At 43.2% G+C, this 26215-nt stretch overlaps 1 protein-coding gene across 8 annotated transcripts in view; it reads right to left on the reverse strand.

Moving 5' to 3' along the window:
• KTN1 (kinectin 1) overlaps positions 1-26215 on the reverse strand; it is a 53222-nt gene that overhangs the window by 19205 nt on the left and 7802 nt on the right. For 5 of the 8 annotated variants that reach the window (XM_029964166.1, XM_018082710.1, XM_018082715.1 and 2 more), the window contains exons 5-30: positions 24577-24693; positions 21895-22035; positions 19868-19974; positions 18290-18422; positions 17253-17340; positions 16783-16949; positions 16076-16144; positions 14289-14326; positions 13617-13707; positions 13255-13323; positions 12484-12521; positions 12276-12366; positions 9898-9966; positions 8810-8844; positions 8590-8680; positions 7165-7233; positions 6295-6332; positions 5579-5669; positions 5350-5418; positions 3739-3776; positions 3012-3102; positions 2823-2900; positions 1921-1958; positions 996-1086; positions 833-901; positions 388-425 (exon numbers count right to left, since the gene is read on the reverse strand). In XM_029964166.1, the coding sequence (XP_029820026.1) occupies positions 388-425; positions 833-901; positions 996-1086; positions 1921-1958; positions 2823-2900; positions 3012-3102; positions 3739-3776; positions 5350-5418; positions 5579-5669; positions 6295-6332; positions 7165-7233; positions 8590-8680; positions 8810-8844; positions 9898-9966; positions 12276-12366; positions 12484-12521; positions 13255-13323; positions 13617-13707; positions 14289-14326; positions 16076-16144; positions 16783-16949; positions 17253-17340; positions 18290-18422; positions 19868-19974; positions 21895-22035; positions 24577-24693 (2054 nt within the window). The remainder of the gene's footprint in view (positions 1-387; positions 426-832; positions 902-995; positions 1087-1920; positions 1959-2822; positions 2901-3011; positions 3103-3738; positions 3777-5349; positions 5419-5578; positions 5670-6294; positions 6333-7164; positions 7234-8589; positions 8681-8809; positions 8845-9897; positions 9967-12275; positions 12367-12483; positions 12522-13254; positions 13324-13616; positions 13708-14288; positions 14327-16075; positions 16145-16782; positions 16950-17252; positions 17341-18289; positions 18423-19867; positions 19975-21894; positions 22036-24576; positions 24694-26215) is intronic. The other 3 variants (XM_018082717.1, XM_018082712.1, XM_018082711.1) reach the window with 2 other exon arrangements.

Raw genomic sequence — 26215 nt, forward strand, 5'->3', positions numbered from 1 at the left:
TCCAACGGATGACTTTATAATACAAAAACCCCTCTACTGAGCTGAGGTTCCAAGAAAAAAAAGCCTGTCACTTTTGCTTGAAACACCAACATTTAACTTTTCAGCCATACAGCTGAGCTGGCATGCATCCAAAATTAAATCAATCATGGCTCACTTCCGTGGTGGGCACAACACACTGACAGCACTGTCTGTCTGCAGGAGACTGCAGGATTGTCATCGTGAGCAGAATCTCCATGTTCAAGTTTTATTAGATAGCAAACTTCTTTGTTTTCTTACTGCCCACTTCTCACACTCTGATATTGTACATTTGGCATTTATTTCACCTTCTAAATTTCCTGAGCAGTAACTGAAATGAATCAGTTGCATTCAACTTCTGGCATTACTCACACTTGGAGAAGCTCCTCGCTCTGGACAGCCAGAGATGCCTACAAAGAGATCAGAAATGTGTTAGGAGCAGACCAGCAGCAGAGACCATGATCTGCCTTGTTAATCAGGCACTGCTGCAACACCACACAGCTGCACTCTGGGCCTTTCAGAGAATCCCATCCAGTTCCCCTTGGCCAGGAGCCTGGCTGGGATACAGCGTGGAAAGACCAGGTGGAAAGGTAGATTAGAATGCAGGAGTAAGAAAGAACACAAGGCTGCAAATCCACATGATAAAGGGAAACAGGAATAGATATCCACAGCCAGAAAAACTGGCTTAAGTGCAACCCAGCCCTGAAGCTGTCCCTGGCTTTCCATGGTCAAAACAACCTCTGCTTTTTCCATACCATCTTACAAGATACCATCACTCCCTTCAACTTCATTCAAACAGTGCAATTGGAAGCTGTACCTGTTTGCAGTTCTCCTGCTTTAATTCTTGTATTTGAGCTTTAAAAGATTCATTTTCTTTTTGCACCTCCTGTTGAAAGAAAAAAGGTAATATATACTCATGCATAAATACAGATACACACTCACAACACATACATTCCTCAAAGATGTTATCAAAACTTTACCTGCAACTGTTTTTCTTGATTTGCAATTTCTCTCTCTTTTTCTTCCACCACAGCTTTCAATTTCTTCATTTGTTCTTCTTCCCCTTTCAACCTGCAGAGATGGTTTAGAAAGTAAGAAAAAAAAAAAGATTAAAGTAAGGAAAAAAATTTATGCTAAAAAGGGACAGACACTAACTGGGACAGTTTTTGCAGCAGAAGATAAATATATTTTGTATGCTACATATAATAATCAGCCAAAAGGAGAGCACACACACATGGAGAAGAAACCATTGCACTACAGCTCCAACCCAAGGAACTGATCACCTGAGCAATCCCTGCAAGCCAGGTGGCTCTGAAGGTGCCAGGAACACTCTCCTAAAGGTGAGGCTGCCTCAGGTACCATGTCCTGGCTCTACCAGAGCTCTGCTGGGAGGGCAGCACATCACAAGAGCTGCATTAAAGACAGAGCCCTTTCTGGCACAGTCTCACACGACCTTCCTCTGACTTAGAGCAGCCAGACAAAGCAGAGTCAAAACAGAAAGCCTGGCAGCCTTTCTCCATAAAACAGGAGCTGGAGAATTGGCTATTGCATCTCAGCCTGGAAATGGCAGACTGGATCTGTTCACTGCTTCCACCAGCTGAGCCACAGGCACTTCAGTCCACACTCTTAAAAATGCTAAACAGAAGGAGAAATTATCACTAGACACAGGAAGTTTCACTGGTTAATAGAGCCCTGAGTGAACATTCCCAGAGAGTGTCAGCAGCACTACTCAGGCAGGATAGGCAGGGACACCAGACACTGAACAGCCATCAGCACTAAGAGCTTATTTTAGCAAAGCCCATGAAATTCCTGAAACCAATTCATACATTCTAATTTAAGATAAATGCCAGCATCAAATGCATATTCTCAGCAGACACTTGAGGAACTGCTACTATGCATACTCACATGCTCTGCAGGTCCTGGATTTGAGATGCAGTTGGTACCTGTAAAAAGTAATTCCCAATCTCATTTTGATGGCACAGTTTTCAAATTAACAGCAACTCTTTGCATGAGCAGAAGCAACACACAACTTGCAAGACACTTGCCAAAGAAATACCAGGAGTTTTGGATCAGACACTGATCCAAGAATAGCTAAACACATAATGGATTTCAGAAGTAGAGCTTACATCAAGCATCCCAAACTTCACACCAGCCAATTGCTCTCCATTCCATATTTCCCCTGGGAAATATTCCTGTCTAGACTTCCACCCAAAATAAAAGTGCAACTCAGTTTCTCCCCTTTTACTATCAACAAAAATCCAAACTGAGTTAGAATACCACCTTACTGGGAAAATTCTTCCATCAAGGATGTCCAGTTACCTGTTCTCAAGTCCAGTGCAGGAAATCAAAAGCCAAGATATTCCAGCCCCAGATAAAGGCAGGAAGGGATCACAGCAAAGCCTGACCACTTTAAGAGGAGCTGCTATATTCAGTCACAGCAAGAGTTCTTCCATGACTAGAGGCCTCCAGACCTGCTTCAGTCTGGCAAGGAGGTGCCCAGGACACAGCTCTGATTCTGTCTGGGAGCTTCAAAGCTTTCAGACCACCAAAGCTCCTCATTACATGCAGTATCAGCCCAGCTAAAGAAAAGCTCTCAGAACTTGTTATCCATGTAAAACCTGTTTTGGATGAACACAGCTGAACTAGTGGGATCTCTGCACAGCAGACTACCAGCTTAGTCAAGTAGGATTTAAAACAGCTCTGTAGGTTGAAGGCAATGCAAACCCTTTTTGAGAGGTAGAGGAGAGAAACGTTTTCCTGTTCAACCAAGGAGCATTCCCAAACCACATCCACACTGCAGGCTGTACCTGTTGGAGCTGTTGCAGGTTCTGCTGTTCTAACTCCTGAATTTTTACAGTTAATTGTGCAATTGTATCCTTCTGACCCTTTAGACAAAAAAAAAAAAAGGCAAGTTTAGAAATGTAAATTTATCTTTTTCACAGCCAGAAATGCTGCAACAGAACTTATTTCCCTCCAGAATACCAAAGAAGGCTTACCTGCAGACATTCTCCTTTCTTAGCAATCTCTTTCTCCTTCTCTTCCAATAAGGCCTCCATGGTTTTCACCTGTTTTTCCTTCCCCTTCAGCCTGTACCATTAAACACACAGAGACACACAGCATAAACCCTTCCCTTTTATCCACCTGAAAATAAACCATCCTATGCTTTGCAGCACACAAACAAAAGTAGCATCTCTGATCAAAGGCACAAACACAATTCACCTGCTAAAAATCAATGTGTGAACACCTCCACTTCAGAGCCTGGGTTAGCAGGAGATGCCCTTGATCAGTGGTACTGCTCATTTAAGTGAGAGCTGACACATATTTGCAGGGATATCACACACGTGTGCTCTCCTCATCTAAAAATACTTCCTTCCCCCTCCCCAGCTGGGGACACGAGGGACTGACTGATCCCTTACCCACCCAGCTACAGCACAGATATTACCAAAGTCAGTTTTCCTCTATGCCTTGCCTACATCCCTCCATCCTGACTTGAATTTAATCCCTTGCAACTAAACTGGGGCTCACAAAGCCAGGCAGCACTTCCTGTTTGCTGTCTCAGGCAGGACCAGGTATTTCTAACAAGGACACACATCTAAGACCAGTGTTAACAGCCTGGATCACTCCACGTGGAGCACAGACAGCAGGAAAGAACATTTTAACTTAAAATAGAGCAGAGAAGTAAGGGGTGCACAGGGCAGATCAGCCATTAACAACTGTACTTACAGAGTCTGGAGTTCTTTGACTTGTGATGTAATGGACACCTAAAGAAAATAATCAGTGCTTCAGTTCAAGGCAGGTGGAAAAAACAAAATAAATGCTAAAAACTGCTCTAGGGAGAAACATGGGGGAAAAATACAGACATTCATAAAATAGGCACTATTTGTTGCAGTTATATAAGCATAAACACTCCTCTGTCTTTTTTTTTTAATTGTGAGAAGCCAAGTGTCTTCACCATTTACTTTCTCCACATCTAAAATGTGGCTTCCAGAGCAGCAAAGGAAATGGTGCAAATGGGAACACAAGCAGGCCCATGTTTCCACCACGGGACACACAGGAAGAAGCAGACACTGATGATGACAACCATCTCACTGGCAACTGCAGCTCAAACCAGAGGGACCATCCCTGATCACTGAGGTCTTTGCACAAGGAATTGATTTTTTGGATGCTCTCTGCAATGTCAGCACTCCTTTAAATTCCCATTTAAAGCAGAACATGGGTTGAAGATACAAGATTTAGTGGGAATGTTTCTTTTGAATTCTGCATGAAAGACTGACAGTAGTTATCTGTGTAGATGCTGTTATCTGTGGCAGATCCTCTACCACAACATGGCAGGAGTTTTAGACATTCCCAAAAATCTCTATTCTGCTTGCAGGAGGGGCACAAATGTATCACCTTTGGAGCTTTCCAGAGACACCAACTACAAACTGCCCTTTTTTTCTGAGCTCTGTGTCAGTTCCAGGGAAGGAAACACACAAAAATAACTCCCTCAGTTCCTGGAAATTTGCTTTGGAGGAAAAGCCCAAGACGGAAACACATTCTGTGAAGCTTTGCCTAAAAAGGACAAAACTTTAACACTAAGGGAAGAAGAAAAGGGGGGTGACATGTTGGAATGTAGCTAGAAAGACTGGGGGGAAAAAAAAAAAAAGTGCAGACCAAAACCACAACCCACACAAACAAGCAAACTTCCTGACAGCACGATGGATTGAGCTGCCTGCAGAATGGGCTCCCTAAGGAAACGTGGGCTTCCTTTGTTCTGGATGCTAGACAGCAATCATGCCAAAAAAGCCAAGACTCCTCCATTCCTGCATTCCTGAGAGCTGGAGTAAAACTTACTGTGCCAAGACCGACTCTCTTTGGGCACTGGGAAGAAAACAGTCTTGGGTTTACCTGGAAACCAGATACTATTTTGGGCCTGTAGTTTTTGTTCCAGCAATACAGAAAGGCCAACAACAGGAGATGCAACTTCAGAAGTTAAAATTTCCAAGTTGTCAGCCCCCAAAAATGTCCCAGGTTTCCATGTTTACTACAGGGACATTATGCACTGTGCCCAGCCAGAGTAAATGTTGCAGTGCCTGAAGCTATAGCAATTCCTGCCAAATTCCATACTAACAGTCCAGAAAGCTCAGGCATCCAAAGGTACGTGGTTTCTGAAGGACAGCACTAGTTACACTACACATTTATGGCTTTATATCCAAGAACAGTGTAGCTCTACCACTAAAACATTCCCCTACCCAGTGACATTGAGCAGTGAAACAAAACACACCAGAACAGAAATGAGTGAGCAGCGCATCCAAGGCAAGGCTGGTTCACACTGCTGCCACTAAGGTGTTTTACCTGTTTCTCCATCTCAAGCTGGGAATTTCCTACTTCTTCTTTCAGAGCCTCTATTTCCTGTGTCAAAGCCTTTTCAATGACAAAACAGACAGGGTTGGACAATGGAAACACAAAAACGCCACAAGAATGGATGCTACAAGTTCATTGCTCTACAGTGCCATGCAGTAACAAAGGGATGGTAGTCAGTGGCATCCACACAAGAGCCAAGGCAGGGATTGCAGAGAGATACCTGAACAGTCTTCTCCTTGCTTGCTACTTTTAGGACTTCAGCTTGGAGGAGTTCTTCCACTGATTTTATCTTTCCATCCTTCTCATGGATCCTTAAAGAGAGTAGAGGGACAACATGAGCTGAAAAAAACGTGCTACTCCAGCAAACAAACAAGCTTTGGTTGTTATCCCATCACATCACCAGGCTCTGGGATCCACAGCGGGACCAGGCAGGAAGAACAAATAGGAAGAATAAGACCAGGAATAATCAGAACAAGCTGGCTTTATATAACCAGTAATTCACATGCTAAGTAGATACTATTACAGTCTAAAAATGCAAGTTAAGGTATCAATGGTCCCTGGAACGATACACACTTAAAATCAGCCTTCACTGGACTTTCCAGCAAAGTATTTATCAACTTACAGTACACACAGAGCAAACAAGCTTACTCCTTTTAAAATGCCTACTGAACAAAAATGAGTATCTGACAAATCAGTGCAATTCCTCACCTAGTCCAAGCCAGGCTTATGAAATTAATTGCTTAGCAGAGAAGCAACTGGATTTGCAGAAGGTATTGATCTGACATGATGTGCCTCTAAAGTAAAAATGCTTCCTGCCACACACAAACACTTCACCCAGTTAAAAGCAAATAATTTCAGGGAAGTGATTTACTTGTAGTCATGGGATAAAGACAGAGAGAAGTAACAATCAGAAATTAAATCTGTGCAGCAACTTACACTTTCTGGAGTTCCTCCACCAGTGACTGGAAGGAAACCTGTTCAAAACAGAGCTTCAACTTAGAAAAAACCAGAAGATAGCAAAACAATCTGCAAGTGTTGAGGGGTGAGGAGTAGAGAGCTGGAGCACCCTGGCACTGAGTAAACTATGTAGCAGCATAATGATTTTATTTATCTCCTAAGAAAATTAGCTGTCAGTCTCCAGTTTCTGGCAAACCAGTAATACCAAGTCTGCTGCAAGTTCCAGGAAAACAAAAGCAAACCCACCCCATCTTTACCAGGGGAGGGTGAGGTTCAAGACCAGCATTTGATCAGTTAACCTTTAATACTGGCACTACTGTACATCTCTTCATGGTCACTGTGCTTCCCCTTTTCCATAAGTGATTCTTCTAGAAACTAAGTGCCCTCCTGAGCTGTCCAAGCAGAGCTGGATGTCAAGGAAAGGCACCTTCTGATCAGAACATCAAAAATGACAGTGTCACTGATTAGAGACATAAAGAGAAGGGGGTAAGTCACACCTGCAGAGTGGGGATTAATGTTGGAAAGCTCCAACACACACCAGGAAGCTGGGGCAGTACAAGCTGCCTCCCAGCCATGCCTGCTGCTCTGGGCTTCTGGAAAAACCAATCCACAGACACTTCAGTGTGTGGCCAACTCTGGATCCTTTACATCAGCCCTGCTTCTTACACTTCTGCACAGGAAATATCTGACAGAAGTGTGAGCTTCCAGACCAGGGCTGGAAGAAAACAGGATGCTTTGCCAACAGGCTTCAAAGGCATCTCCACCTTTTTCCCTTGACTTTTGCAACCACAGCAAGATTCTTTCAGATTTAGTTTAGGTGTAATAAAAGTTTTAGATGAAAAGTACTACCTGCTCCGATTGCTGAATTTGCAGACTTTGAAGTTCTTTTCTCAAGGATGAATTTTCCGTTCTCAGTGCCTTTGAAAGCAGACACACAGATAATGAAAGACTCATTTGGTGGGGAAAAAGTGTTAAGCTTGACAGAAAAGTAATTTCTTTTAGAATAAGTGAAAGACTTTGAAATTCTGAAAGAGACACACACACACACTCCCCTCAGCAGCTGTTGGAGCCAAAGTATTCAATGGACTAATTATTCATCATGGATAACTTGGAGTGGATTTCAATGTATAGGAAATTAGAGCCCAGGTACAGTAAATGTAAGACATCATGTTATAGGCCATTGCCATTCCTCACATCTTTGGGACAGCCTTTTACTTTCAATGTATTTATATGATATCAGGATTCAAATCATGAAAACTATAAGACCATGGGCTTTAACAGTCTAGATCCTACTCTGGAGTCAGTAATAATGTCCAAAATACACAAGGAGTCAAAGGTGTCCCTGTACAGAAACACATTACAAGCTTAAAAATTCACATACCCCTAACACTGCCATTAGCATTGTTAAAAAAACTATAGAATATTATTTCAAACAAATAATTAAGACATCTTAGATGAATTTGTAAAATACCATTATCCCTGGAGGGATTTAAAAGCCCTGTGGATGTGGCACCTGGGGACATGGGTTAGTGGTGGGCTTGGCAGTGCTGGGGGAATGGGTTGGACTTGATCTTAAAAGGTCTTTTCCAACTCAAACTATCCTGTGACATGCTCACATCTTTGGCTGTTCAGTAACCTGACAGTTCTGCAACCTCTCCCCAGCACAGGGGTGTCAGCAATGCACCTGGAATTTAGGGACATTAAGAAAGGGAACATTGGCTTTGTCCAGGTAGACAAGACACAACTTTCCAGCAAAAGCCAGCTGAAAACACACAGGGATTTTTATTCTGGCTTTCCAGGCTTCTCATCACTACTTTCTTTATAAACAAACAGGAAGGAAATAACTTTATCCTCACCCAAAAAGCGTCACTACTTTATAATCCATTTAACCCTCCAGATAATCAATTAAGAAAAAAGATGCAAGAATCTCTTAATGTCAAATTTTTACAAAACATCCTTTCCTAAAGGCAGATTTGTTGGAGGTTAAGCCAAATTGTACAGCTCTGGAGATGTATTCCCATTATTCCAAAGGACACCAGGATTGCATTTTAGCAAAATCTGCTCTAGATTAAGCAGAGAGAAGCACTTAGTCTAGGCCAGCAATGCTAATGCTTAGTCTATCTTACAAAAGACATTTTAACCTTGTCTCCACAAGATGCTTTTCCTATTCAAAAGGAATTATCTCAGGCTGCACTATGAGCACTCCAACACACACTTTCCACAAGAGCACTTAATCTCTACTTCCCCATCAAGAGATAATACAAGAGATTTTACCTTCAGCTCCTCCTCTTTATTAGCCACCTGTATGAGTCCTGCCTCAAGCAGCTCTTCAACTGTCTTGATTTTATCATCCCTCTCTCTCATGCTGAGAAAGCAAGAGTGAGTATTAGGAGAAAGAGTTAACCTCTGAAGGCAGTTTAGCTACCAACAGTAACCTTACTGCCAAACAAAATCTTTATTTTAGCCTCTGATTCAAAAGAAAAAAGTTTCTTACCTTTTTTCCATCTGCTCTATCAAGTCTTTGTTTGTCTAAAAGAAATACAACACAATGGGGTCATCATTAACTGGATAAATAATGGTTTGGTATTTAAAAAAACAAATAACCAGAAGCTTGGTTACGACCCTAATACAGAAAGCAAAATAAAGTAGAGGGAGGATGTCCTCATGGTACCTGTGTCTCTAATACTGAGGCTGGAAAGTTATCAATATATCAGAAAAGGGACAGATCCAGCCCAAATGCCTGGATGATTTTATGAACTTGCAGCATCTAATCCACAGCAGCCAGCTCAGTACCTCCCTTTTTTGAGCTTTTATTGGAATCACGAGCTCTACCTGAGGCTCACTCAGCAGAACATTTATGATTTCTCAACACCACCACATTGTGAGAGACCAGATGGGAAATATAAATCGGCTTCCAGGAAAAAAATCAGCCCCAGTCTTCCAGACAGGACACGAGATCAGCCAGACCCAGGGGAACACGGCTGCAAATCTGGTTCTCCACCAGAAAAAAGGGAGCTGCTCCAGACAGGGAGCTCCTGGCCAGCAGACACCAACCCAGAAAAGGAAATAAAAGTTTCCTGCCCTGCAAGTCTTTTTCCAGTGTTTCAGGAAGTTTTCTCAATGGTACAAAGTCAGAGGTGCTCACAAGGTGTTCCCAGGCAATGCTGCCAAAGGAGATGGAGCTCAGCAACTCCACAGTTTTGACCTGCAGCATCCTGTGAGCACCAGACTGGCTGCAGCCATGGGCAAAAATACAGAACAGGAGGCCAAAGACATCACAATGTAAAGAGTTTTCCCATTCCAGGGGTCTGTTCTTTGCTATTACTGGTTTGAGAATTCAGTCCAGGATGGAAGAAAACAAGCAGGGTAAAAATCTGGCTCTGGTCTCTTTGGACACCCTTGACTAGGTCTAGAAGACAGTCACAACTGTCTTACTTGAACCCTCCATGGAAGAGAAAATGCCTAAAAAGCATCAGTTTTGACACCAACCAGTCCAGCCTACAACCAGGTTAAGAAAAAAGTACTGAAGAAATTAAAAGACTGGAAGATATTTGATATAACCTCAGCAAACACTGGCTATACCTGCTCAGATAGGAGAGTCTGCAGCTTCTGAACCTCAGCTTGCAGAGCTGTGTTTTGATCCTTGAGAACCTAGAAGAAAATTCAGACATTTTATCACTTCAGAACTGCAAAGCCTAACTACAGCATTTCCATAAGGGCAGTGAGGTAATTAAACAGCACAGAAGTCATTACAGAGAGCTCTTTGGAAGCTACAAGACTACAAAGAGTCCTTTCCTCTTCTTTCTTGCTTTTCTGTATTAAGGAAAAAAGTATTGTCCTTATGTTCTCATGAGAAATTCAGCTGTTACCATCTTTATTCCCTGGCAGAGAATCAGACAGTAACAAGTGTGAGAAGCTCAGGGGAAAAAAATGCATTTTCCTCCTCAAGCAGCATCACCATCATGTCAAGATTTGATAGCTGCCTCTTCCAAAACACTCATCTGCTGAAGCAAATGGTCCAAGATTCCCTCTCTAGTTGCCTTAAAGCACAGCAAGGAGTTGTCAATCCAGCAGCAGAGGTTTGTACAGCTCCCACACTTGGGTCCTACTGCAGGCTGGGAAGAGGTGAATGGGGAACACAAACAGCCCTACCACAGTTGGCCTCTCCTCCAGCATTCCTGCTCCATGCAACAGGCACAGCAGCCCTTAACAGACAGGCTGTCTGTCTGGATTCCTCACAGGTATTTTAAAATCCTCCTCTATTATTGCTTTTTGCTTTACAAAGTCTTTTTTTAAAAAGACTTGCTTGGTGCTTTACGAAAGTAAAAAGCAGGGCACGTGCTCTGTGCTTCAGCCTTACTGAGAAAACATGAGAAGGAAGGGACAGCAACAGTGAGGATTAAAAGCATTGCTCTGGTTTTCCCACTTTCATGTGCATGGGAAACAGCAGCACTTCCTTAGGTGGAAGCATTTAGTACAGTACTGGTCTCATTTGTGTTTGGGAAGAAAGACAGGAGGAAGAAGAGACCAGCAGCGCACATAATAATCATGCTGAGAGCACACTGTAGCTTTCTGCACTATCATGATGATGATCTTCTGCATTCAGTTCTCTATTCACTTCCCCAAGAACTGCTAGAATTGCCTCCAGGTGATTTTTGCCACTACTTAGCACTGAATTGATTTCAGCACATATCCATTCACAACACCTCTAAGGCCTTTTTCCTGGGTAACAGTTACTACAGAAACCACCACACTAAAGGATGCTCATGTTATTCCTGCTCTTACACATTTTCACCACTTCACTTGCTATTTTATAGTGTTCCACCACACTGAAAGTCCTGAGAGTGTCACTAACTTGAGACATGCCCACTTACTCCAGCCTGCCATCTCTTCCCACTCCCCTTTCCACATTGTTTATGCACCAGTTACTCAGCACACACTTCCCTGAAGATCCAGTCAACAGCTTTATTCCAAAAATCAACTGAAATTGTACTTTGTTTCCTGTTCAATTAGCTGAGCAAACTTCTTCCTTCTTATTCTCTGACAGCTCAGAGAAACTACTGAGCCTTGCAAGGGACTCTCATCAAAACCTCTTTGAAAGTGCCACTTTAATACATGAATCAAGTTTACTACCTGCTTCAAAGAGCTCCAGGAGACTCCAGAGGCTTCTCCTACAAAAGCATCCTGCCTCTGCCACTACCCACCTGCTCTGTTCCTCACTAAAAACACCTTACTAACCCAACCTAGTGAGATTCAGAGTGACTGACCTCACACCAGAAACATCAGAAGAGCAGCAGCACCCATCCTGGGCTTTGAAGGACTTAAAAAGACAGAGTCATCACCCTTCTCAGGAAGCAGGGCTGTTTCTAACAGCCCAAGCTCAGAGGAAAAAGGCCAAGGTGGCAGAGGGCAAGGAGGGGTTAAACTGCTCTCTGCACACACCATCTAGAAACAAGCAGCAGCTTTGCTGTGCAGACCCCAGATGTCAGAACAAAAGCTTCAGCAGTTTAGCTGCAGCCTTGTGAGAAACAATCTGGAAAAAGGCAGAAGGAAAATAAGCAATTTTACACCCACCTTGACAGAAAACAGAGACTTGGCATGGTAATCTTAAGCAACAAAAGCTCACACCAAGGCCTTGAAAGTCATATTAGAAGGTGTAAAGCTGGAAAAATCACAATAGCTTTTACTGTACAACCTCCTCCTGCAGATTTCAAAGCCCTCACTCCTCACAACTGCAGACACTGCATTTAACATGTGCTACCCCACCTCTTGGTCTGCTGCACAGTCAGCTGCTACTACTGTGACATCCCACATTGCTCTTCTCTTGTAAACACAATACTGTAATTTACCTTAACACACAAAAGTCAGTTTTATTTCACTGTTCTGCAGTTGCTTCACAACCTCCAAAGTCTGGAAAATTTACTGTAAATAAGCACAACAGTAACTATTCTTTACCTTACCTTGAATTCTTCTTTTGTGTTTGAAATCTGGGCAAGTTCTTCTCGAAGCTGATCTTCAAGACTTCTTATTTTGTCATCTTTGATGTGAATGCTGAGACACAGCAGAACAGTTAAATACGTTTCCCAATCCAAGTCTTACAAAAAGCACCATTCAGAAGAACATAAAAAGACTGATAAACATTGTTTATCAAATCCCAGAGCTATTTACCTTTTCTGCATCCTTTCCAGCTCATGTGCAGCAGCAGCCTAGATATAAAGAGGATTAACACAGACTTAGGATACATCACATGATTCAATCAACCTTTCATTCCACAATATTAAAAAGCTAGAACAAGTCATTTGGCCTCTCAGCACATGACTGAAATCAAGAGTGAAAGGGGTAAGCTTGTCTTCATGCACTTTTACAACACCAATCTACACCAGGCAAGATGTAATTATGCAAAGGCAAGAAGATCTCGAAGAGATTCATTTGACGACTGGGATTATCTCTAATTAAACACTTCATTTCCACCTCTGTAATAAACAGGCCACGTAGCAATAACAGAGGGACAGCATTTTGTTTGGCTCTGATGAGATCTCTATGGTGAGGCAGGGGGGGTGTGTGCTTTTGGGGTTTTTTTGTGGGGGGAATGTTGATGGCCTTTGTATGCAAATGCCAGGACTGCACATTCACGGACAGTTGTGTTCATCACTCCTGTGGAGTGTCCTGCACTCTGTGAGCCTAAAAAATCTAAACCAACCAAGCAAATTGCTTCAGTAACTTGGATATCCAAATAAAAGATTTTGCTGGTAAGAATTAGGCCTCCCCCCAGCTGTAAGAACTCCAGGGAATCAGGTATTAGCCCGATCCGGAAGCCTCACACCATTAATGTGCTTAAGCACAGCTTGCTTAAAGCCAACAGATCTGCATTTGCATTTATGGAAGAAAAGGCAGTGGAAAGGGAGTAGAATTAAATATTTAATGAAAAAACTATTTCACCTGTTCATTTGTCAGAGCCTGTAACTTCTGGACCTCTGATTTCAGGGACAGGTTCATGTTCTGTAAGACCTGAAGGAAGGAGAAGAAGAAATATATTTGCAGTTCATATATAGACAGTATTTCAGGTAAGTTCATTCTCCAGGGCGAAGCATTTCAGGTTACTTTTTGAAGGAAAATCCTCAAGCTTCCATATCAACAGCTTTCTCAGTATCTAGCACTGGCCTAGAAGAGCCAAATGAGCAGACTTGTAGCTGAAGGGGCTGTTTCTAGAGCCAAAGGCAGCAGCCTTGGGGGCTTCCTTTTGTACAGGCAGCCAACACTCCCCCTGTATCAACTGGCATTTACACATGCTTTTATTATACCTTGAGCTCTTCCTCCTTGCTGGTCAGGTTGGCATGTTCATTGCCTAATGAGTCCTCCATCTGCTTGATCTGTTTGTCCTTCTCTGCAATCCTGCACAAATGAGAAATGATGACAGATCAGTACAAAAAGATCTGGACGAAAATGGTACAGGAAACATCAGGCTAAACACAAAATACATGCTGGCCCTTAAATCCAGCCCCTACTCTAAATCCTGCTGACTGTACATTTTGGGTCCAAAAACTTTTCCATTTTAAAATGTTGTCCGCTTGCCAAAAAAAAAAATTTATGAGACATTCTCTAGCTCTGAAACACAACAACTACCCCCTCTCCCAAAGGGACAAACCCTCCTGGCACAGCCCAAATAATAACAGTTCTCGTGGTCACGCACATTCCTGCACCCTGCACTGACCCTGCACACAGGCAGAGAGAAAACAAGAGAGATGTTGCACACAGAGCCACCTACAACAGCCTCCAAACCTGAGGCCAGACACGGAAGGGAAATCCGTAGGAAGTGGTTTTCCCAGCTCCCAAGTCAAACTCGTGGTGAGAAGTTAAAAGCACAGACAGCAACAATTCCTTCCCCGGTCCCTCCTGCACGTGGCGTGGAGGGAAGGTGGCAGGCACTGAAAGCCAGGAACACCTCCCAGATCCCAGAGGAAATGAATGCTCACACTTTGTGGAGTTCTTCTGCCAGGACTGAAGCTGAAGTCTGTAAAAGGGGAGAAAAAAAAAAAAAAGAAATAGCTGAAAGTAAAGCCAGTCAAAGAATCCTCATCTACAGTGAGCCAGGAATAGCATTTGTCTAGTTATTTTAAACTGGCACAGGATGCTTCCAGCTATTGCCTGGCTAAGGAACATTGAAGGAATACCAGCCCATACTAATGTCCATTCTTCCCCTTTGGCCTAAGGCAGCATGAAGGGAGAAAGGACCTGTGTTATTTCCCCTTCACCAGATTCAAACAAGGCATGGGGTTCACCAGCACCTGTCTCCCAGGAATTAAGCACTTTATGGGACATTCTGCTGACAAACCACTCAAATTTAAAAAAAGAAAACCCTGCACAGTGTATCAGGACTTGTGTTAGGAACAGCAACAGCAACATAAAATCAGTAAGTGGCATTTTTTTGCTCCCTGGAAAAACCCTATGCCTTCACTGTCACACACAACAGTGCAGGAGAGACTCATCACACTGCAGACTGTTTCACATCCAGTTTGGGAGCAGCTGTAGCAGAACTTCCATGGACAATTGTGTTTCAGATACATGGTTCTCCTTTCCAGTCTTTCCCTCCCCCAAAATCCTGGATCTCACAGAGCTTGTGCCCATGAGACCCTATAGCAATCCCTGTACTGCCTTATCCATATCATACCATGGAGAACAGCATCAGAGGAAAAAAATATCAAAGGGAACAAGTCCAGTCCCAGAAGTGTCTTTAATGACCAAAAGAGTTTCATCAACCCTGATATCCAGGGCGGGATCCAGTCCAACCTGGCCTCTCCATAGGGCTTTTTTTACACCCACTGTTCATGGTGGAAAAACACCCCTGAATTTTCATGGCCAGTGGGGCTGCACAGGGAAAGGACACACCTCCTTCCAACAGCTCTCCTTGTGCAACCCAGAGCTAAAAAGTAAGATTTCCCTAGGGATTAATTTCCAAAGCCTCTAAAGAACTAAGGATGAGAGGAGCAGGTCAGGAAGATGCTGTAAATCCAGAGTAGCTCTTCCTTCACTACTCTCTCCACACCCAAAGGGTTAAAACACTTCAAGCAAATCCAGATTTTCAGTCTGTCGTGGAATTTAATCAAATTCCATCAAGCACATCCATGATTAAAAGAAGGCAGCACCCAACTGCATAGGAACAGTCTCCACTTGTGCCCACAAAGCCTTTCTGAGCTGATTTCTGTGACCTACCCTCTACATGGAAGCAACACCACTGACCCTGAGGCTTTACACAGTGTATACAACAGAAATAATTTCTCAAATAAACTAATCAAACCAAAATTTTAAAGATTAAAATAACTGAGAGAGGGCATTGTGCAGGTTTGGTGGGGTTTTGGTGTGATTTTTTTTTTCTTCTGCACAGAAACGAACAAACAACTTTATACAGGAGCTACCATTAGACAATGTTTCTCACAAGGGAAAAAAGCACAATCAGGTGGTTCACAGGACTGCAAAAAGACCAGAAGAACCACAAGACAGAATTTTACACATGCAAAGCTACAGAAAACAAACATTGAAAAAGGTACTACACCCTTTGGTTATAAATGAAAGCCACTATGGGAGAAAATAACTGGATTTTCCCCAAAAAAGAAAGAAGTTTAAAGTTTTACACATTAGAAACATGCTAACTCCTTGCTTCAGCATTACATCTCAAGCTACAAAAAAAAAAAAAAATAAATCTTACTTTTAATGAAAGTTCACAATTCATGACTACAAAAGAAAGTCTGAGAACATGCTGTACCTGGGCTGCCATTTGTGAATGAAACTTCTGAAGCTGAGCATTCAAAGCATCATTCTGCTCTATCAGCTCCTTGTAAGAGAGCACAGAAAGAAAAGCAGGCTGAGATCTGCAGCTGGTCAACTTTTGCTAGGATTAGCTTTTAGCCTTGATTGTGTTAGTAGGAACAGTTCAGCATTTACATGTCAGACACTTTTACAAGACACTGTTTTTTCCTCCCCACTAAGATCAACCAGTTTGAGTGGAAGCACAAGGACCTGCTGTGTATCAAGAGAGGAATATTCCCTGCCCAACCATAATCCATTTGGTTTTCCTGAATCCCTCAAGAGTTATGTCCACACTGCCTCTCACCACCTGATGCCAGGGAGAAGGGAGATCACCCCAGAAGAGCTCACATGAACATCAAAGGTGCAGGGCTGCTCTCCCAGGGTGTTTCCCCACGCCATGGCACCATTTCACAGCTTGGAAAATTGGGTCAGCACATTTTCCTGACTTGCCCAGAGCACTTCTCAGGTGTGAAATAGCCCCAGACCTCCACACAGCACCACACACAAGGTCTCACTTCACAAGTGGACTGGCACAGTTTTCTCATCCTTTATTCAGTGGGAAAGCTTTACTAAAAGCAGCATTTCAAGGATATTTCTGTACTTCTATAGTCACAAAGTGAGAGGAAAAAAACCCAAACCCTTAAAATATTTGAGCAATACTACCTGCACCTGCATTTGCATGGAGTCCTCCTCAGAAGCTCTCTTTTGCTCAGCCTCCAATAACTGCAACATCCTCTGCTCCAGCTGCTGTTTTGACACCATTGTATCAGTAAGTTTACTGTGCAAGCTCTGGATTTCATTGTCTTTGGCCACAAGCTTATTCTGCACATCTGTAGCAGAAATGTCAGGATTTTAATTCAGAAGTCGATATTTAAACTTTGGGGGAAATCATTTTCACTGTAAACAGGGAGGCTGATTAGAAGCCTTGGTCCAGCAAGCCAAGGTTCAGCTCCCTCATCAGCGCTCCGACTAACTGGGATCACAACACACTATTTCCCCCGGGGTGCTGAAGCAGTACCAACTTCACCTGAGCTTTATTTAAGCCATTTACTCAATAATGCCCTCTTTTTTTTACAAATGGCAACAGCCAATTCACTGCAGCAAGCATTATTTAGGAATTTTGTGGTACGTGCCTTGTTGCGCTGCTTCGTGTTCTGCTGTTCTTTTCCTGAGATAAGCCTGGATTTCTTCCCATCTTCTCTCTGCTTCCTGCTGCTGGACCTTCATATTAAAAAGAGAGTCAATGTAAAGGAGTCTGACCTTTAATTTATTTTTGAAATGTTCAGAGTGCATCCCCTCAGTGCCATTCCCAAAGCATATGGCAATGAAGTGAAATTGTTTCTTGTTTCCATTAGGGCACATCAGAGAGACAGAGTGCTCTGTAATCCTCCTCCTAGACTAGTTTAGCCTATTAATTTGAAAGGCAAATTGTGAACAGGATTTCATTACAGGCTCTCAACAGAATGGCTTCTCTAATATGAAAATGCAGCATCTTTGCCCTGATAGTTCAGAATTAACACCAGAAGCCAGAGCAGCCATACAACACATAAATCTGCATCCAGTAATTAAAACACATCTCAACTTTTCATACCAACTCTCCCCTGCCAGGGCAAAAGGCAGGGAGAGCTTCTGGCATGTAAGACTTAATTACAAATATTAAAGAAGTTATGAGCTCTGGATTGGCACCGTCACCTGAACACACTAGTTTCTCTTCTGAAAAAAAAAACAAACAAAAGACCTTTGCTTCCAAAGAAAAGGAAAGAGATGCATCCAGAACCGAGTCCATTTACATTTTAAATCTTTAAGAAGTATATTTATTTAAAAATTTAAACATACACGTGGCTTCAAATAAAATCACACAAGGACAATGCCATCTGGATGAACGAGTCTGAAATATCAAATCTTGCTGGAATTGTACAAAGTTCAACATCTCCACTTTAGCTTTTTAAAGATATTTACCTGGAAGGTAAGTTTCACTTCACAGGGAGGTCTGTAATCACTCATAGCCTATTGTACTGAATAAAAACATTAAATAAACCCACAGGCTGGCTCAGCCCATCCGAAACGGGAACAGCTACAGCAATTCCCACAGGCTTCACATCTCACTGATTCAGAACTTGCTTAGTAGAGCCTTGAGCACAATCTGACAGGCAGAGAAAACCCCAGTCACCTTTAGCTGAGCCACTGCCTGCTCTGCATTCTTCTTCTGGAGCTCCTCTTGCTGCAACTTGCTGCTCTTCTCCCCCAGCTCGTTCATCAGCCTCGCGTAGTCCTGGCGCAGCTTGTTCAGCTCGGCTGACTGCCTGAAAACAAACATTTTCACAGGTTTTTGTTGGTTTTTTTGTTTCACAAGAAGCACTGGCCACAACAGCAGCTACTAAGATATCAACACCACGTCCCATATTTGCAGCCAAAGGGCTGTATTGGGTGAGTTTGGGGTTTTGTTTTTCCCCCCCCAACCTCGAACTGTTTTATTCTAGGGAAACGATGAGGGTCAGGTACTCTTGGCCATTGGCACAGCACAGTAGCTACAGGCCAGAGTCAGAAACAAAAGGTCAGCAATAAGCCAGAAGCATCAGTTCCCTCTGAAAGGTCTGCAAGCTGATTGGCATGATTTGGGCAGGCTGATGTAAACTAAAGGGGCTCAGCGTAAGGAAAGGTTGATCTCAGACTTGCTCGAGACTATTCCTCCTGGACCACTAACTGCACACATTCCTTCACACTGTTTGCTGCCTCCTGGCCTTGACCTGACTATTAACTGATGAAGGTGTCTGAGGCACTCGCTCACGTAGGGAGAGAAGATGCATTTGCACAGCCCAAGGGAAGGATTTTAAAAGGCTCCCCTTTATGTCTAGGCAAATAAAAAGCATGTTATTTTTATCTTAAATTTGCTTGATTAAGGCTTTTTCAATATAACTGTCTGAGAGATAGAGATGCTTCATTTAAATGAACAGGACACGTAAAATCAGGGTACCACACCCTTCTCTGAGCACTTGTGATATCGACCCGCTCAGAACACACCTCTGCTGAGCTGCTCCAGGCAGTGCAGGAGCTGTTAACAGAAAGGAACATACTGAAACAGCAGCACAGCCAGAAAAGGAAGATATGGAGCCCTTTACAAGTCCTGACAGTGGTTTTGACATTCTAGTCTCCAACAGTAACAAATCAAATACCTGAGAGCATATAATGTGTCGGTTTTGCTTTCTGTACACCTTGCCAGGGTGCTCAGCTTTTAGCACAATACACACAATCCTCTCTGCCAGCTCAGGGGCATTTTGAGTCATAACTCACAAAAGGCAAAACCTTGAGATGCCTTCTTGTTTCTCTAAAGATTTGCATCACCAGCAGATAAAATCCAAGTGCCACCCCAGTGGTATCATTAACTGCAGGGCATCAATACTGATTTACAAGTTCAGTGCTCCTGTTCTCCCAGAATCAGCACCTCTCCTAAAGCCTCAGGGGAAAGGACACACACCCCCTGCCAAAAACACCAGCTATGCCTCAGCACTGCTGCACTTCTTTCTATTAAAGCTGCATAAAAGCTCAGGCTTCAAGTTGATAAAATAAACTGTCTGTTGTGAAAGCCTTGGCTCAATGCAAACACAGCTAGCCCAGCCCAAAATACGCGTTCCCAGCTTAACCACTAATTCAGAGACAGGAGATGGAAGCAAAACAAAAGAAGCAGAAGCCAGAACAACTCTTCAGGGAAGGCTCAAACACACAGAGCTCTGAGTAGCTGCTCACATACTTGCTCTCCATTTGGTTGGTGGAAGTACTGACAGCATCTCTCAGGATCCCGTTTTCCTGCTTCAGGTGGCTTATTTCTGCCTCCATCTGCTCTCGCAGTTGCTGGAACTGATGGGGAGACAAAGATCAATTCCATAAAAGAATTAGACTGAGGAGCAATAAAAAAAACCACCCCAGCAGCTTGTAGCAGTAGATACCACGATAGTTTCAGTAAATAAAATTAAGGGGATTTGTTTGGGAGAAGGGCAGCTTTGTTGCTTTCTCACGCACCAACTCTTAAATTAAACTGTGCTACTCAGACCCTCCTGCTCAAATAAAAGCACAGGTTTCCTTTTATATCAGTGTAACAACCTATTTATCAAGGCAACCTTTTTATTGCTTAAAAAGACTACATAAGTGATACTTGGAATAATGACTGCTCAACTGCATAACTTCAGATATTTATACATAACTTTTCCAAAGGGAAATAAACATGCTGTGAATTATCATTAGAAGCTTAGAAAGCCTTTAAACAAAGCAGAAAAAGTATAAAATAACTAACAATACATGGGTTATAAAATGCAAATCACAAAAGGCTAGTCCTCATCTAATATCCTTAAGTCAAGATTATGAAATAGACCCTTTATTTAGGCAATAATATATGCTGATTGAATTTTCAGCATGGTTCCAAACCGAGGCAGAAAGAAGCCCTGGTAACCCAAGGTTCAGAACAGTGCCAAAAAAAATCAAAACACAGGATTCACAGGGAAAAAATGGACTCTGCATATGCAGAGAACAGCAGAGCTGGGCTCTGAAAATCCTCAAGCACATACAGCTACAACACTTTCTTCCTCTACCAGTGCCAGTTTGTACATGTGGCTGACACCATTCCAAGACCCAGTTTCATCAAATATCTGACTCATCAATGAGGGTTTTAGACATAAAAAAATCCAAATAAAAGTCTGTGTAACAGCCACAGCAGTCCCCTGCAGGGCATCCACCTCCAGCTTTGCACCAACAAATATAACAAGCTGGGCCTTGGATGTTCATTGAGGGGTTCTTTTCCCTCCCTATTTTTTTTTTTAAAGCCAACAAAATCCCAGCAGAATCAGGGGCACAAACCCTATGTAACTGGAAGCTCTGACTCTCTCCAGGTTCTCTGCCATGCTGCAGCACATCAGCAGAGGGAGCAGGACCAGAGCACTCTGCTCATCCTTTCTCCAGCTCTGACTGGGACAGCAGCATCTGCAAAGACCTCCCAGTTGTGCTGGGATGTCTCTCCCCCTCCCCAGCCGGCAGCAAGACCCTTTCATTATCCAGTTGTCTGTACAGTTTCCAAGGAAATCGTCTCTGCTCAGGAGAACACAGTTCTGCTCCAAAACTGCAGAGATGCTACTCCTTAAAGTGCTGAGACAGAAGATACAGCATTAAAGCTGGAAAGTTCATGTGCTGGGCTTCATGTTGTGACATTCACACAGGAAAAAAGTACTAGAATGAAATCTAAGCAGGCAAGTTGGTATAAAAAGGGCCATTCTTCTTTGAAAACTCTAAGTTAAACTTTTTAATCTGATGAAACAAACCCTTCATTATAAGGTCACTCCATTATAATGCAACTACAGTAGACAGTAACAAGGGTCTTTAAAAAATTACAAGTGTCTGCTCTTCAAATATTTTCAGCAAAGCACTCCCCCAGGCATTGGTATTTCATGTATATTATGCCATGTTGTCACTCCATAGTATAATTTTAAAGAGATTTATCCGCTGGTAAATGATCATCAGCATTATTGGCTCTCTTAAGCCGAGTATTTCAATTAGATTTTACACTTTAATTGAATAACATTTCAGCAGAGCACCACGAAGGAAAAGTAACTACATCAGAGACTGGCTGCCTGGACAGCATTTCACAGAGCACCAAAGTCACCCGTGAGAACACCTCGTCTTTGAGTCAGGAAACTCCCACAAAGTTTTGCACCCTGGCTAAGGCAGCAATTTCTCAGCATTGATCTGCTTGTGCTTCACCAACTCCAATGGCTTTGGTAAAGCACTCACCTTGATCTTCATCTGCTGAGATTCTTGGTAGCTCACATGTATTTTGCTCTGGAAAGTGTTGTGCTCCTTCTCCAGCGTGTTGATGCGCTCTCGCATTTTCGCCGTGAGCAAACCGTTCCTCTCCTTCTCTGCAACCAGCTCCTTGGGTGGGAAGGGACAGGGGAAAGGGAAAGAAGTCATCTACTGCTCCTTTCTGAAGTCTAATAATCACTGTTTCAAGATAACTAAAAATATAGCAAGCATGCATCAAGCCAAAGTCAGCATCACTCTTCGCTCAGAGAAATTACAGCATTAAACCCGACCAAATTTTCTGCATCTTTATGAATATTTAGGATCAGCATAATCTCACATTTATTAAGAAGTCTGCCAGTTTAAACACTGATCTTCTGTTGTCTCAGAAAAGATAGAGTCCCATTTCCATCATTCTGCCCAATCACAGAGGTCTAACAACTAAACCCATGGATTACACAGAGGCCAGAGCTTAGATCTTCATCCCAAATTTAGCAAAATGGAAGAACACAGGTAAAGTATCATGGCCAAACAGAGCAATTCAGAGCACAATAATTGCTTTGTAGCAGGTTGCAAAGCCAACAGCTTTATGAGAGATGGGCTATTAGTGCTCTACAAAAGCCAGAGAAGCCCTGAATCCCACCAGCATGACACCATATTATAGCTTTGAAATGAAAATACACATTGCTATTTAATCATTTATTAGTCAGTAACTTAACCCAGACACCTGAGAAATCCATAGAGCTGCTCCTCTGCAGCATAAATGCACTTGCTTTAGTAAGCAAAAACATTAAGTGCAGCTTTCAGCAGCTCCCACCACACAACAAGGAATTTGTACCATCTGAGCTTCAGGTGTCTCCAGCCCCACAGCCCAGCTCCTTACACAGCTCCTCACTGTGCCAGGGAGCCTTGACACATAATTTAAGTGCTCTAAATTATTAGCCTGAATACCCTCCACCTCTTCAGAGTAATTGCAGCTTTTCCCACATTTTAAATTAAAATAAAGGCTATTCTCTCTCTTAGATCCAACTCACTAACTGTGCCCCCTGAATGAAATAAGCGACACGAGTTCCTAAGCCCGTGTTCACGGAGGCATTTAGGAATTTAAATCACATTTAAAAAGTCTTAAGTCACTTATGACAAATCTTTTTTTCCATGTTATCTCTTCCTGTGCTACGATGCAACTAAAAGAAGGGCACCAGGGCAGCTTCCCCTGTCCCTCCACCAATCCCACCATCCAGCTGCAGCCCTCACTGACCCAGCTACATGTCAGGGCAGCACCAGAGATCCTGGGAAGATTAACTTTCACCTACTTTTTGTTTTGCCAAATACCTCCAAGGTCAGGCACCTCTTGCTCCCATTTATCCTCTCCAGTTATCATCTTTATCAACACCCCTGCAGGAACATCCCTGCACCTTAAAGTCTCCCCTTAGCTTTCGACAGCGTTTTCAGAGAAACACATGAATTTAGAAGATAAGAGCTTTCATCAGTCAAGCTGAGCTTTATCCCTTTTTTATCCTGATACTTCAGCACTGCAGCAACTTTGCTTTCACCCATTTTCTCCCAGCTTCTTCCTTCCTCAGTCCAGATGGGAAAACGTCCTGATGACCCCTGCTTCTCTGCAGCTCCCACCTTACCTTCACAAGCATCACGTTGCAGATGGTTTTTTCCCCAACCACATCAGCTTTTCCCACACCCAGGTTCCTTCATCCATTCCCTCTGCTTCTTCAACAGCAGATACCTCTCCTCTTTGATTCTGCAGTCCTGAACCAGTTTTTTTTTTTTGCCTCCAAACACATCACAAGCTCTCCCTCCCTATGATTACACACTGACTATCCCAAACCACTTGATCCCACCGACAAATCCACCCCCTCCTTGCCAGGAGCTAACACAATACCCACTCCCTTCTTCCCCTCCCATCTCCCAAAGCTCCCAACTCCCACATCCTGTGGCCACTCTGCTCCCACCTTTAGCCACCCAGTCTTCTGTGCCCAAGTTTTGTCCCAAAACACGACTTTCCCGAGCCTAATACCTGCATGCTTCCAAACCAGCCAGAACATCAGAATCCTCATCCCAAAACTCTCCAATTCAGTCCATATCTGCCTAATAATTTGTTCTACTGCAACTGCTTTCCTCTGAAACCTTCATAAAAAGGTTACTTTTCATAAACTGGTCTTGACAGCAATGCATCAGCATCCCTGTAAGTCCAAAGCAATCAGAGCTACATCTCCAGGGGCTAAAGCAGGCAGTCTACACTTTCTGTACCTTCCTTCTTGAAGAAAACTCGTGATTGTTGTGCCTAGGAGCACACAAGCATGTGAATGCTAGAGTATGGCCCAAATTAAAACAGCAGTGCAGGAAAGACATTTAATATTTGCATCCACAAAACGGTCTCATACTCGTGAAGGAAGTGTTTTTAAAGGATCCATTTGAAAAGAAAAATAGGCTCAGCTTAAAGGTCTCAGTAAATGAACTCCCTGGAAAAACTACTGGGAATCAATTCAGCATAAGTGCATTATAACATCATAAAACCAAACGTAGCATCTTGGCAGCTTTCTCAGCATAAAAATTCCACCTTTCAACTTAGGCTAAGCTCAGTAAGCCAGCATTTGCTGGCTGCTCGTCCTACAAGGCCCTGCTCCTCTCTGCACACATGAAACTCTTTATATTTACCTGGGAGAGCTGCTTGCACTGCTCCTTTGCAACAGCTGCCTCCTCCTTCATGGCATTGAGCATCTTCTCTTTGTCCTGGAGCTGATGGAGAGCTGCAGCCGACTCAGCCTTGCTGGCCTGCAGCAGGAGGACATAAAAATGACCACACATGCCACAAGTACTGGCAGCAGAGCAAACTTGAGAGGAGGAAACACACCCTCCTGCTCCCAAATCCTCCATCTGCACAGAGTAGGTGGTACCACCAGTACCCAATGGTGCCGCTAATGGATCCTGGGATCCTGCAGCACCCACTCCATCAGACAGGGAAATGCATTTTCAAGCACACAGAAACCAATTAAGAGAATAAATGGGCTCTTAAGGCCATTGGAAGAGAGCTGCTGTGTGGTAGTGGGGAAAACAAAGAACAGCCATTAAGAGAAATAATGGGAAAAGACACAGAGATGCTCAATCATTCAATAATTGAGGTTGTAAGGGACTTCCAAGACCATCTGGTCCAGCCCACACTCAAAGCAGGTATAATCCAACAAGTCTAATCTCTCGAAATATCTCACCACAAAGGAAAAAGGAAACACTGATCTGGTGTCTCCTTCCACTTCCCAGGAGAGGCTCCAGCTAATTACACTTCTGCTGGCACACTGACACAGATACAACAGGGAATGGACCCAGAGTAACAATTCCCATGATCCCACCGCTGGTGTACTGGTTCTAAAAACTGAAATAGCTGCAGTGGTGGGCACAATTTCTACATGATTGTGCTCAGACTTCACTCAGTGAAGCCTGATGGTTGCCCAGAGGGAGTTGTGCAGTCTCAGTCCTTGAAGGTTTCAAGACTGGACAAATCCCTGAGGAGCCTGGGCTGACCTCAGAGCAGGTCATACTTCAAGGAGGAAGTTGAACTACTCAGACTTCACTCAGTGAAGTCTAAGCACTGAAGAAGCAAAGAAGTGTCAGTCCCATAAATGCACTCTGAATTTGGAAGGTCTCCTTTAGTGGTATTGTGTATGTATGCAGTATAAAACACCCTGTCTGTGACTTGCATGAGCTACAGAGAGAAAACTATTTACATTTCCATCAACAGGGACCCACATTTTTTGGTTGTACACAAACCCAGGAACTCATTTTGATCCTAAAGGTTTAGCTTTAACACCAAACCTTTCTTTAAGAGAAAAAACCACAGCAAACAGATTGGCTGCTAGAACAGGCAACACCATTCCAAGTGTACCTCTATTGGGCTTTGTCCTTGGAGGTTTTTAAGACCCAGCTGGACAAATCCCTGAGCAACTTGTTCCAAATTCAATGTTGGACCTGTTCTGAGCAGGCAGACTGCATGACCTCTTGAAGTCCCTCCCAACCTGAATTGCTTTAACTTAATTGACACATATCTAGTTCTGCATTTCTCTTTTGGTACATCTGCAGAAAAATTGAGGATTGCAAGATTTCAAGTGTGACAATCAGGATGTTACGAGCACAGAGTCATGCTGAGTCATGGGAAGGAGGAGCAGGTATTTGTAAGATACTGGTGGTCACCATTCTCTTCTGTCTGGAAAACAAGAATTAAAAATAACTACTGAGCTGGCACAGAGGGATTTTGCAGTCTCAGCCTCTGAAGGCTTCAACCAGACTGGATCAAGCCCTGAGC

Source organism: Manacus vitellinus, unplaced genomic scaffold (assembly GCF_001715985.3).
Source record: "Manacus vitellinus isolate BGI_N305 unplaced genomic scaffold, ASM171598v3 scaffold_6_pilon, whole genome shotgun sequence".
NCBI classification, from domain to species: Eukaryota; Metazoa; Chordata; class Aves; order Passeriformes; family Pipridae; genus Manacus; species Manacus vitellinus.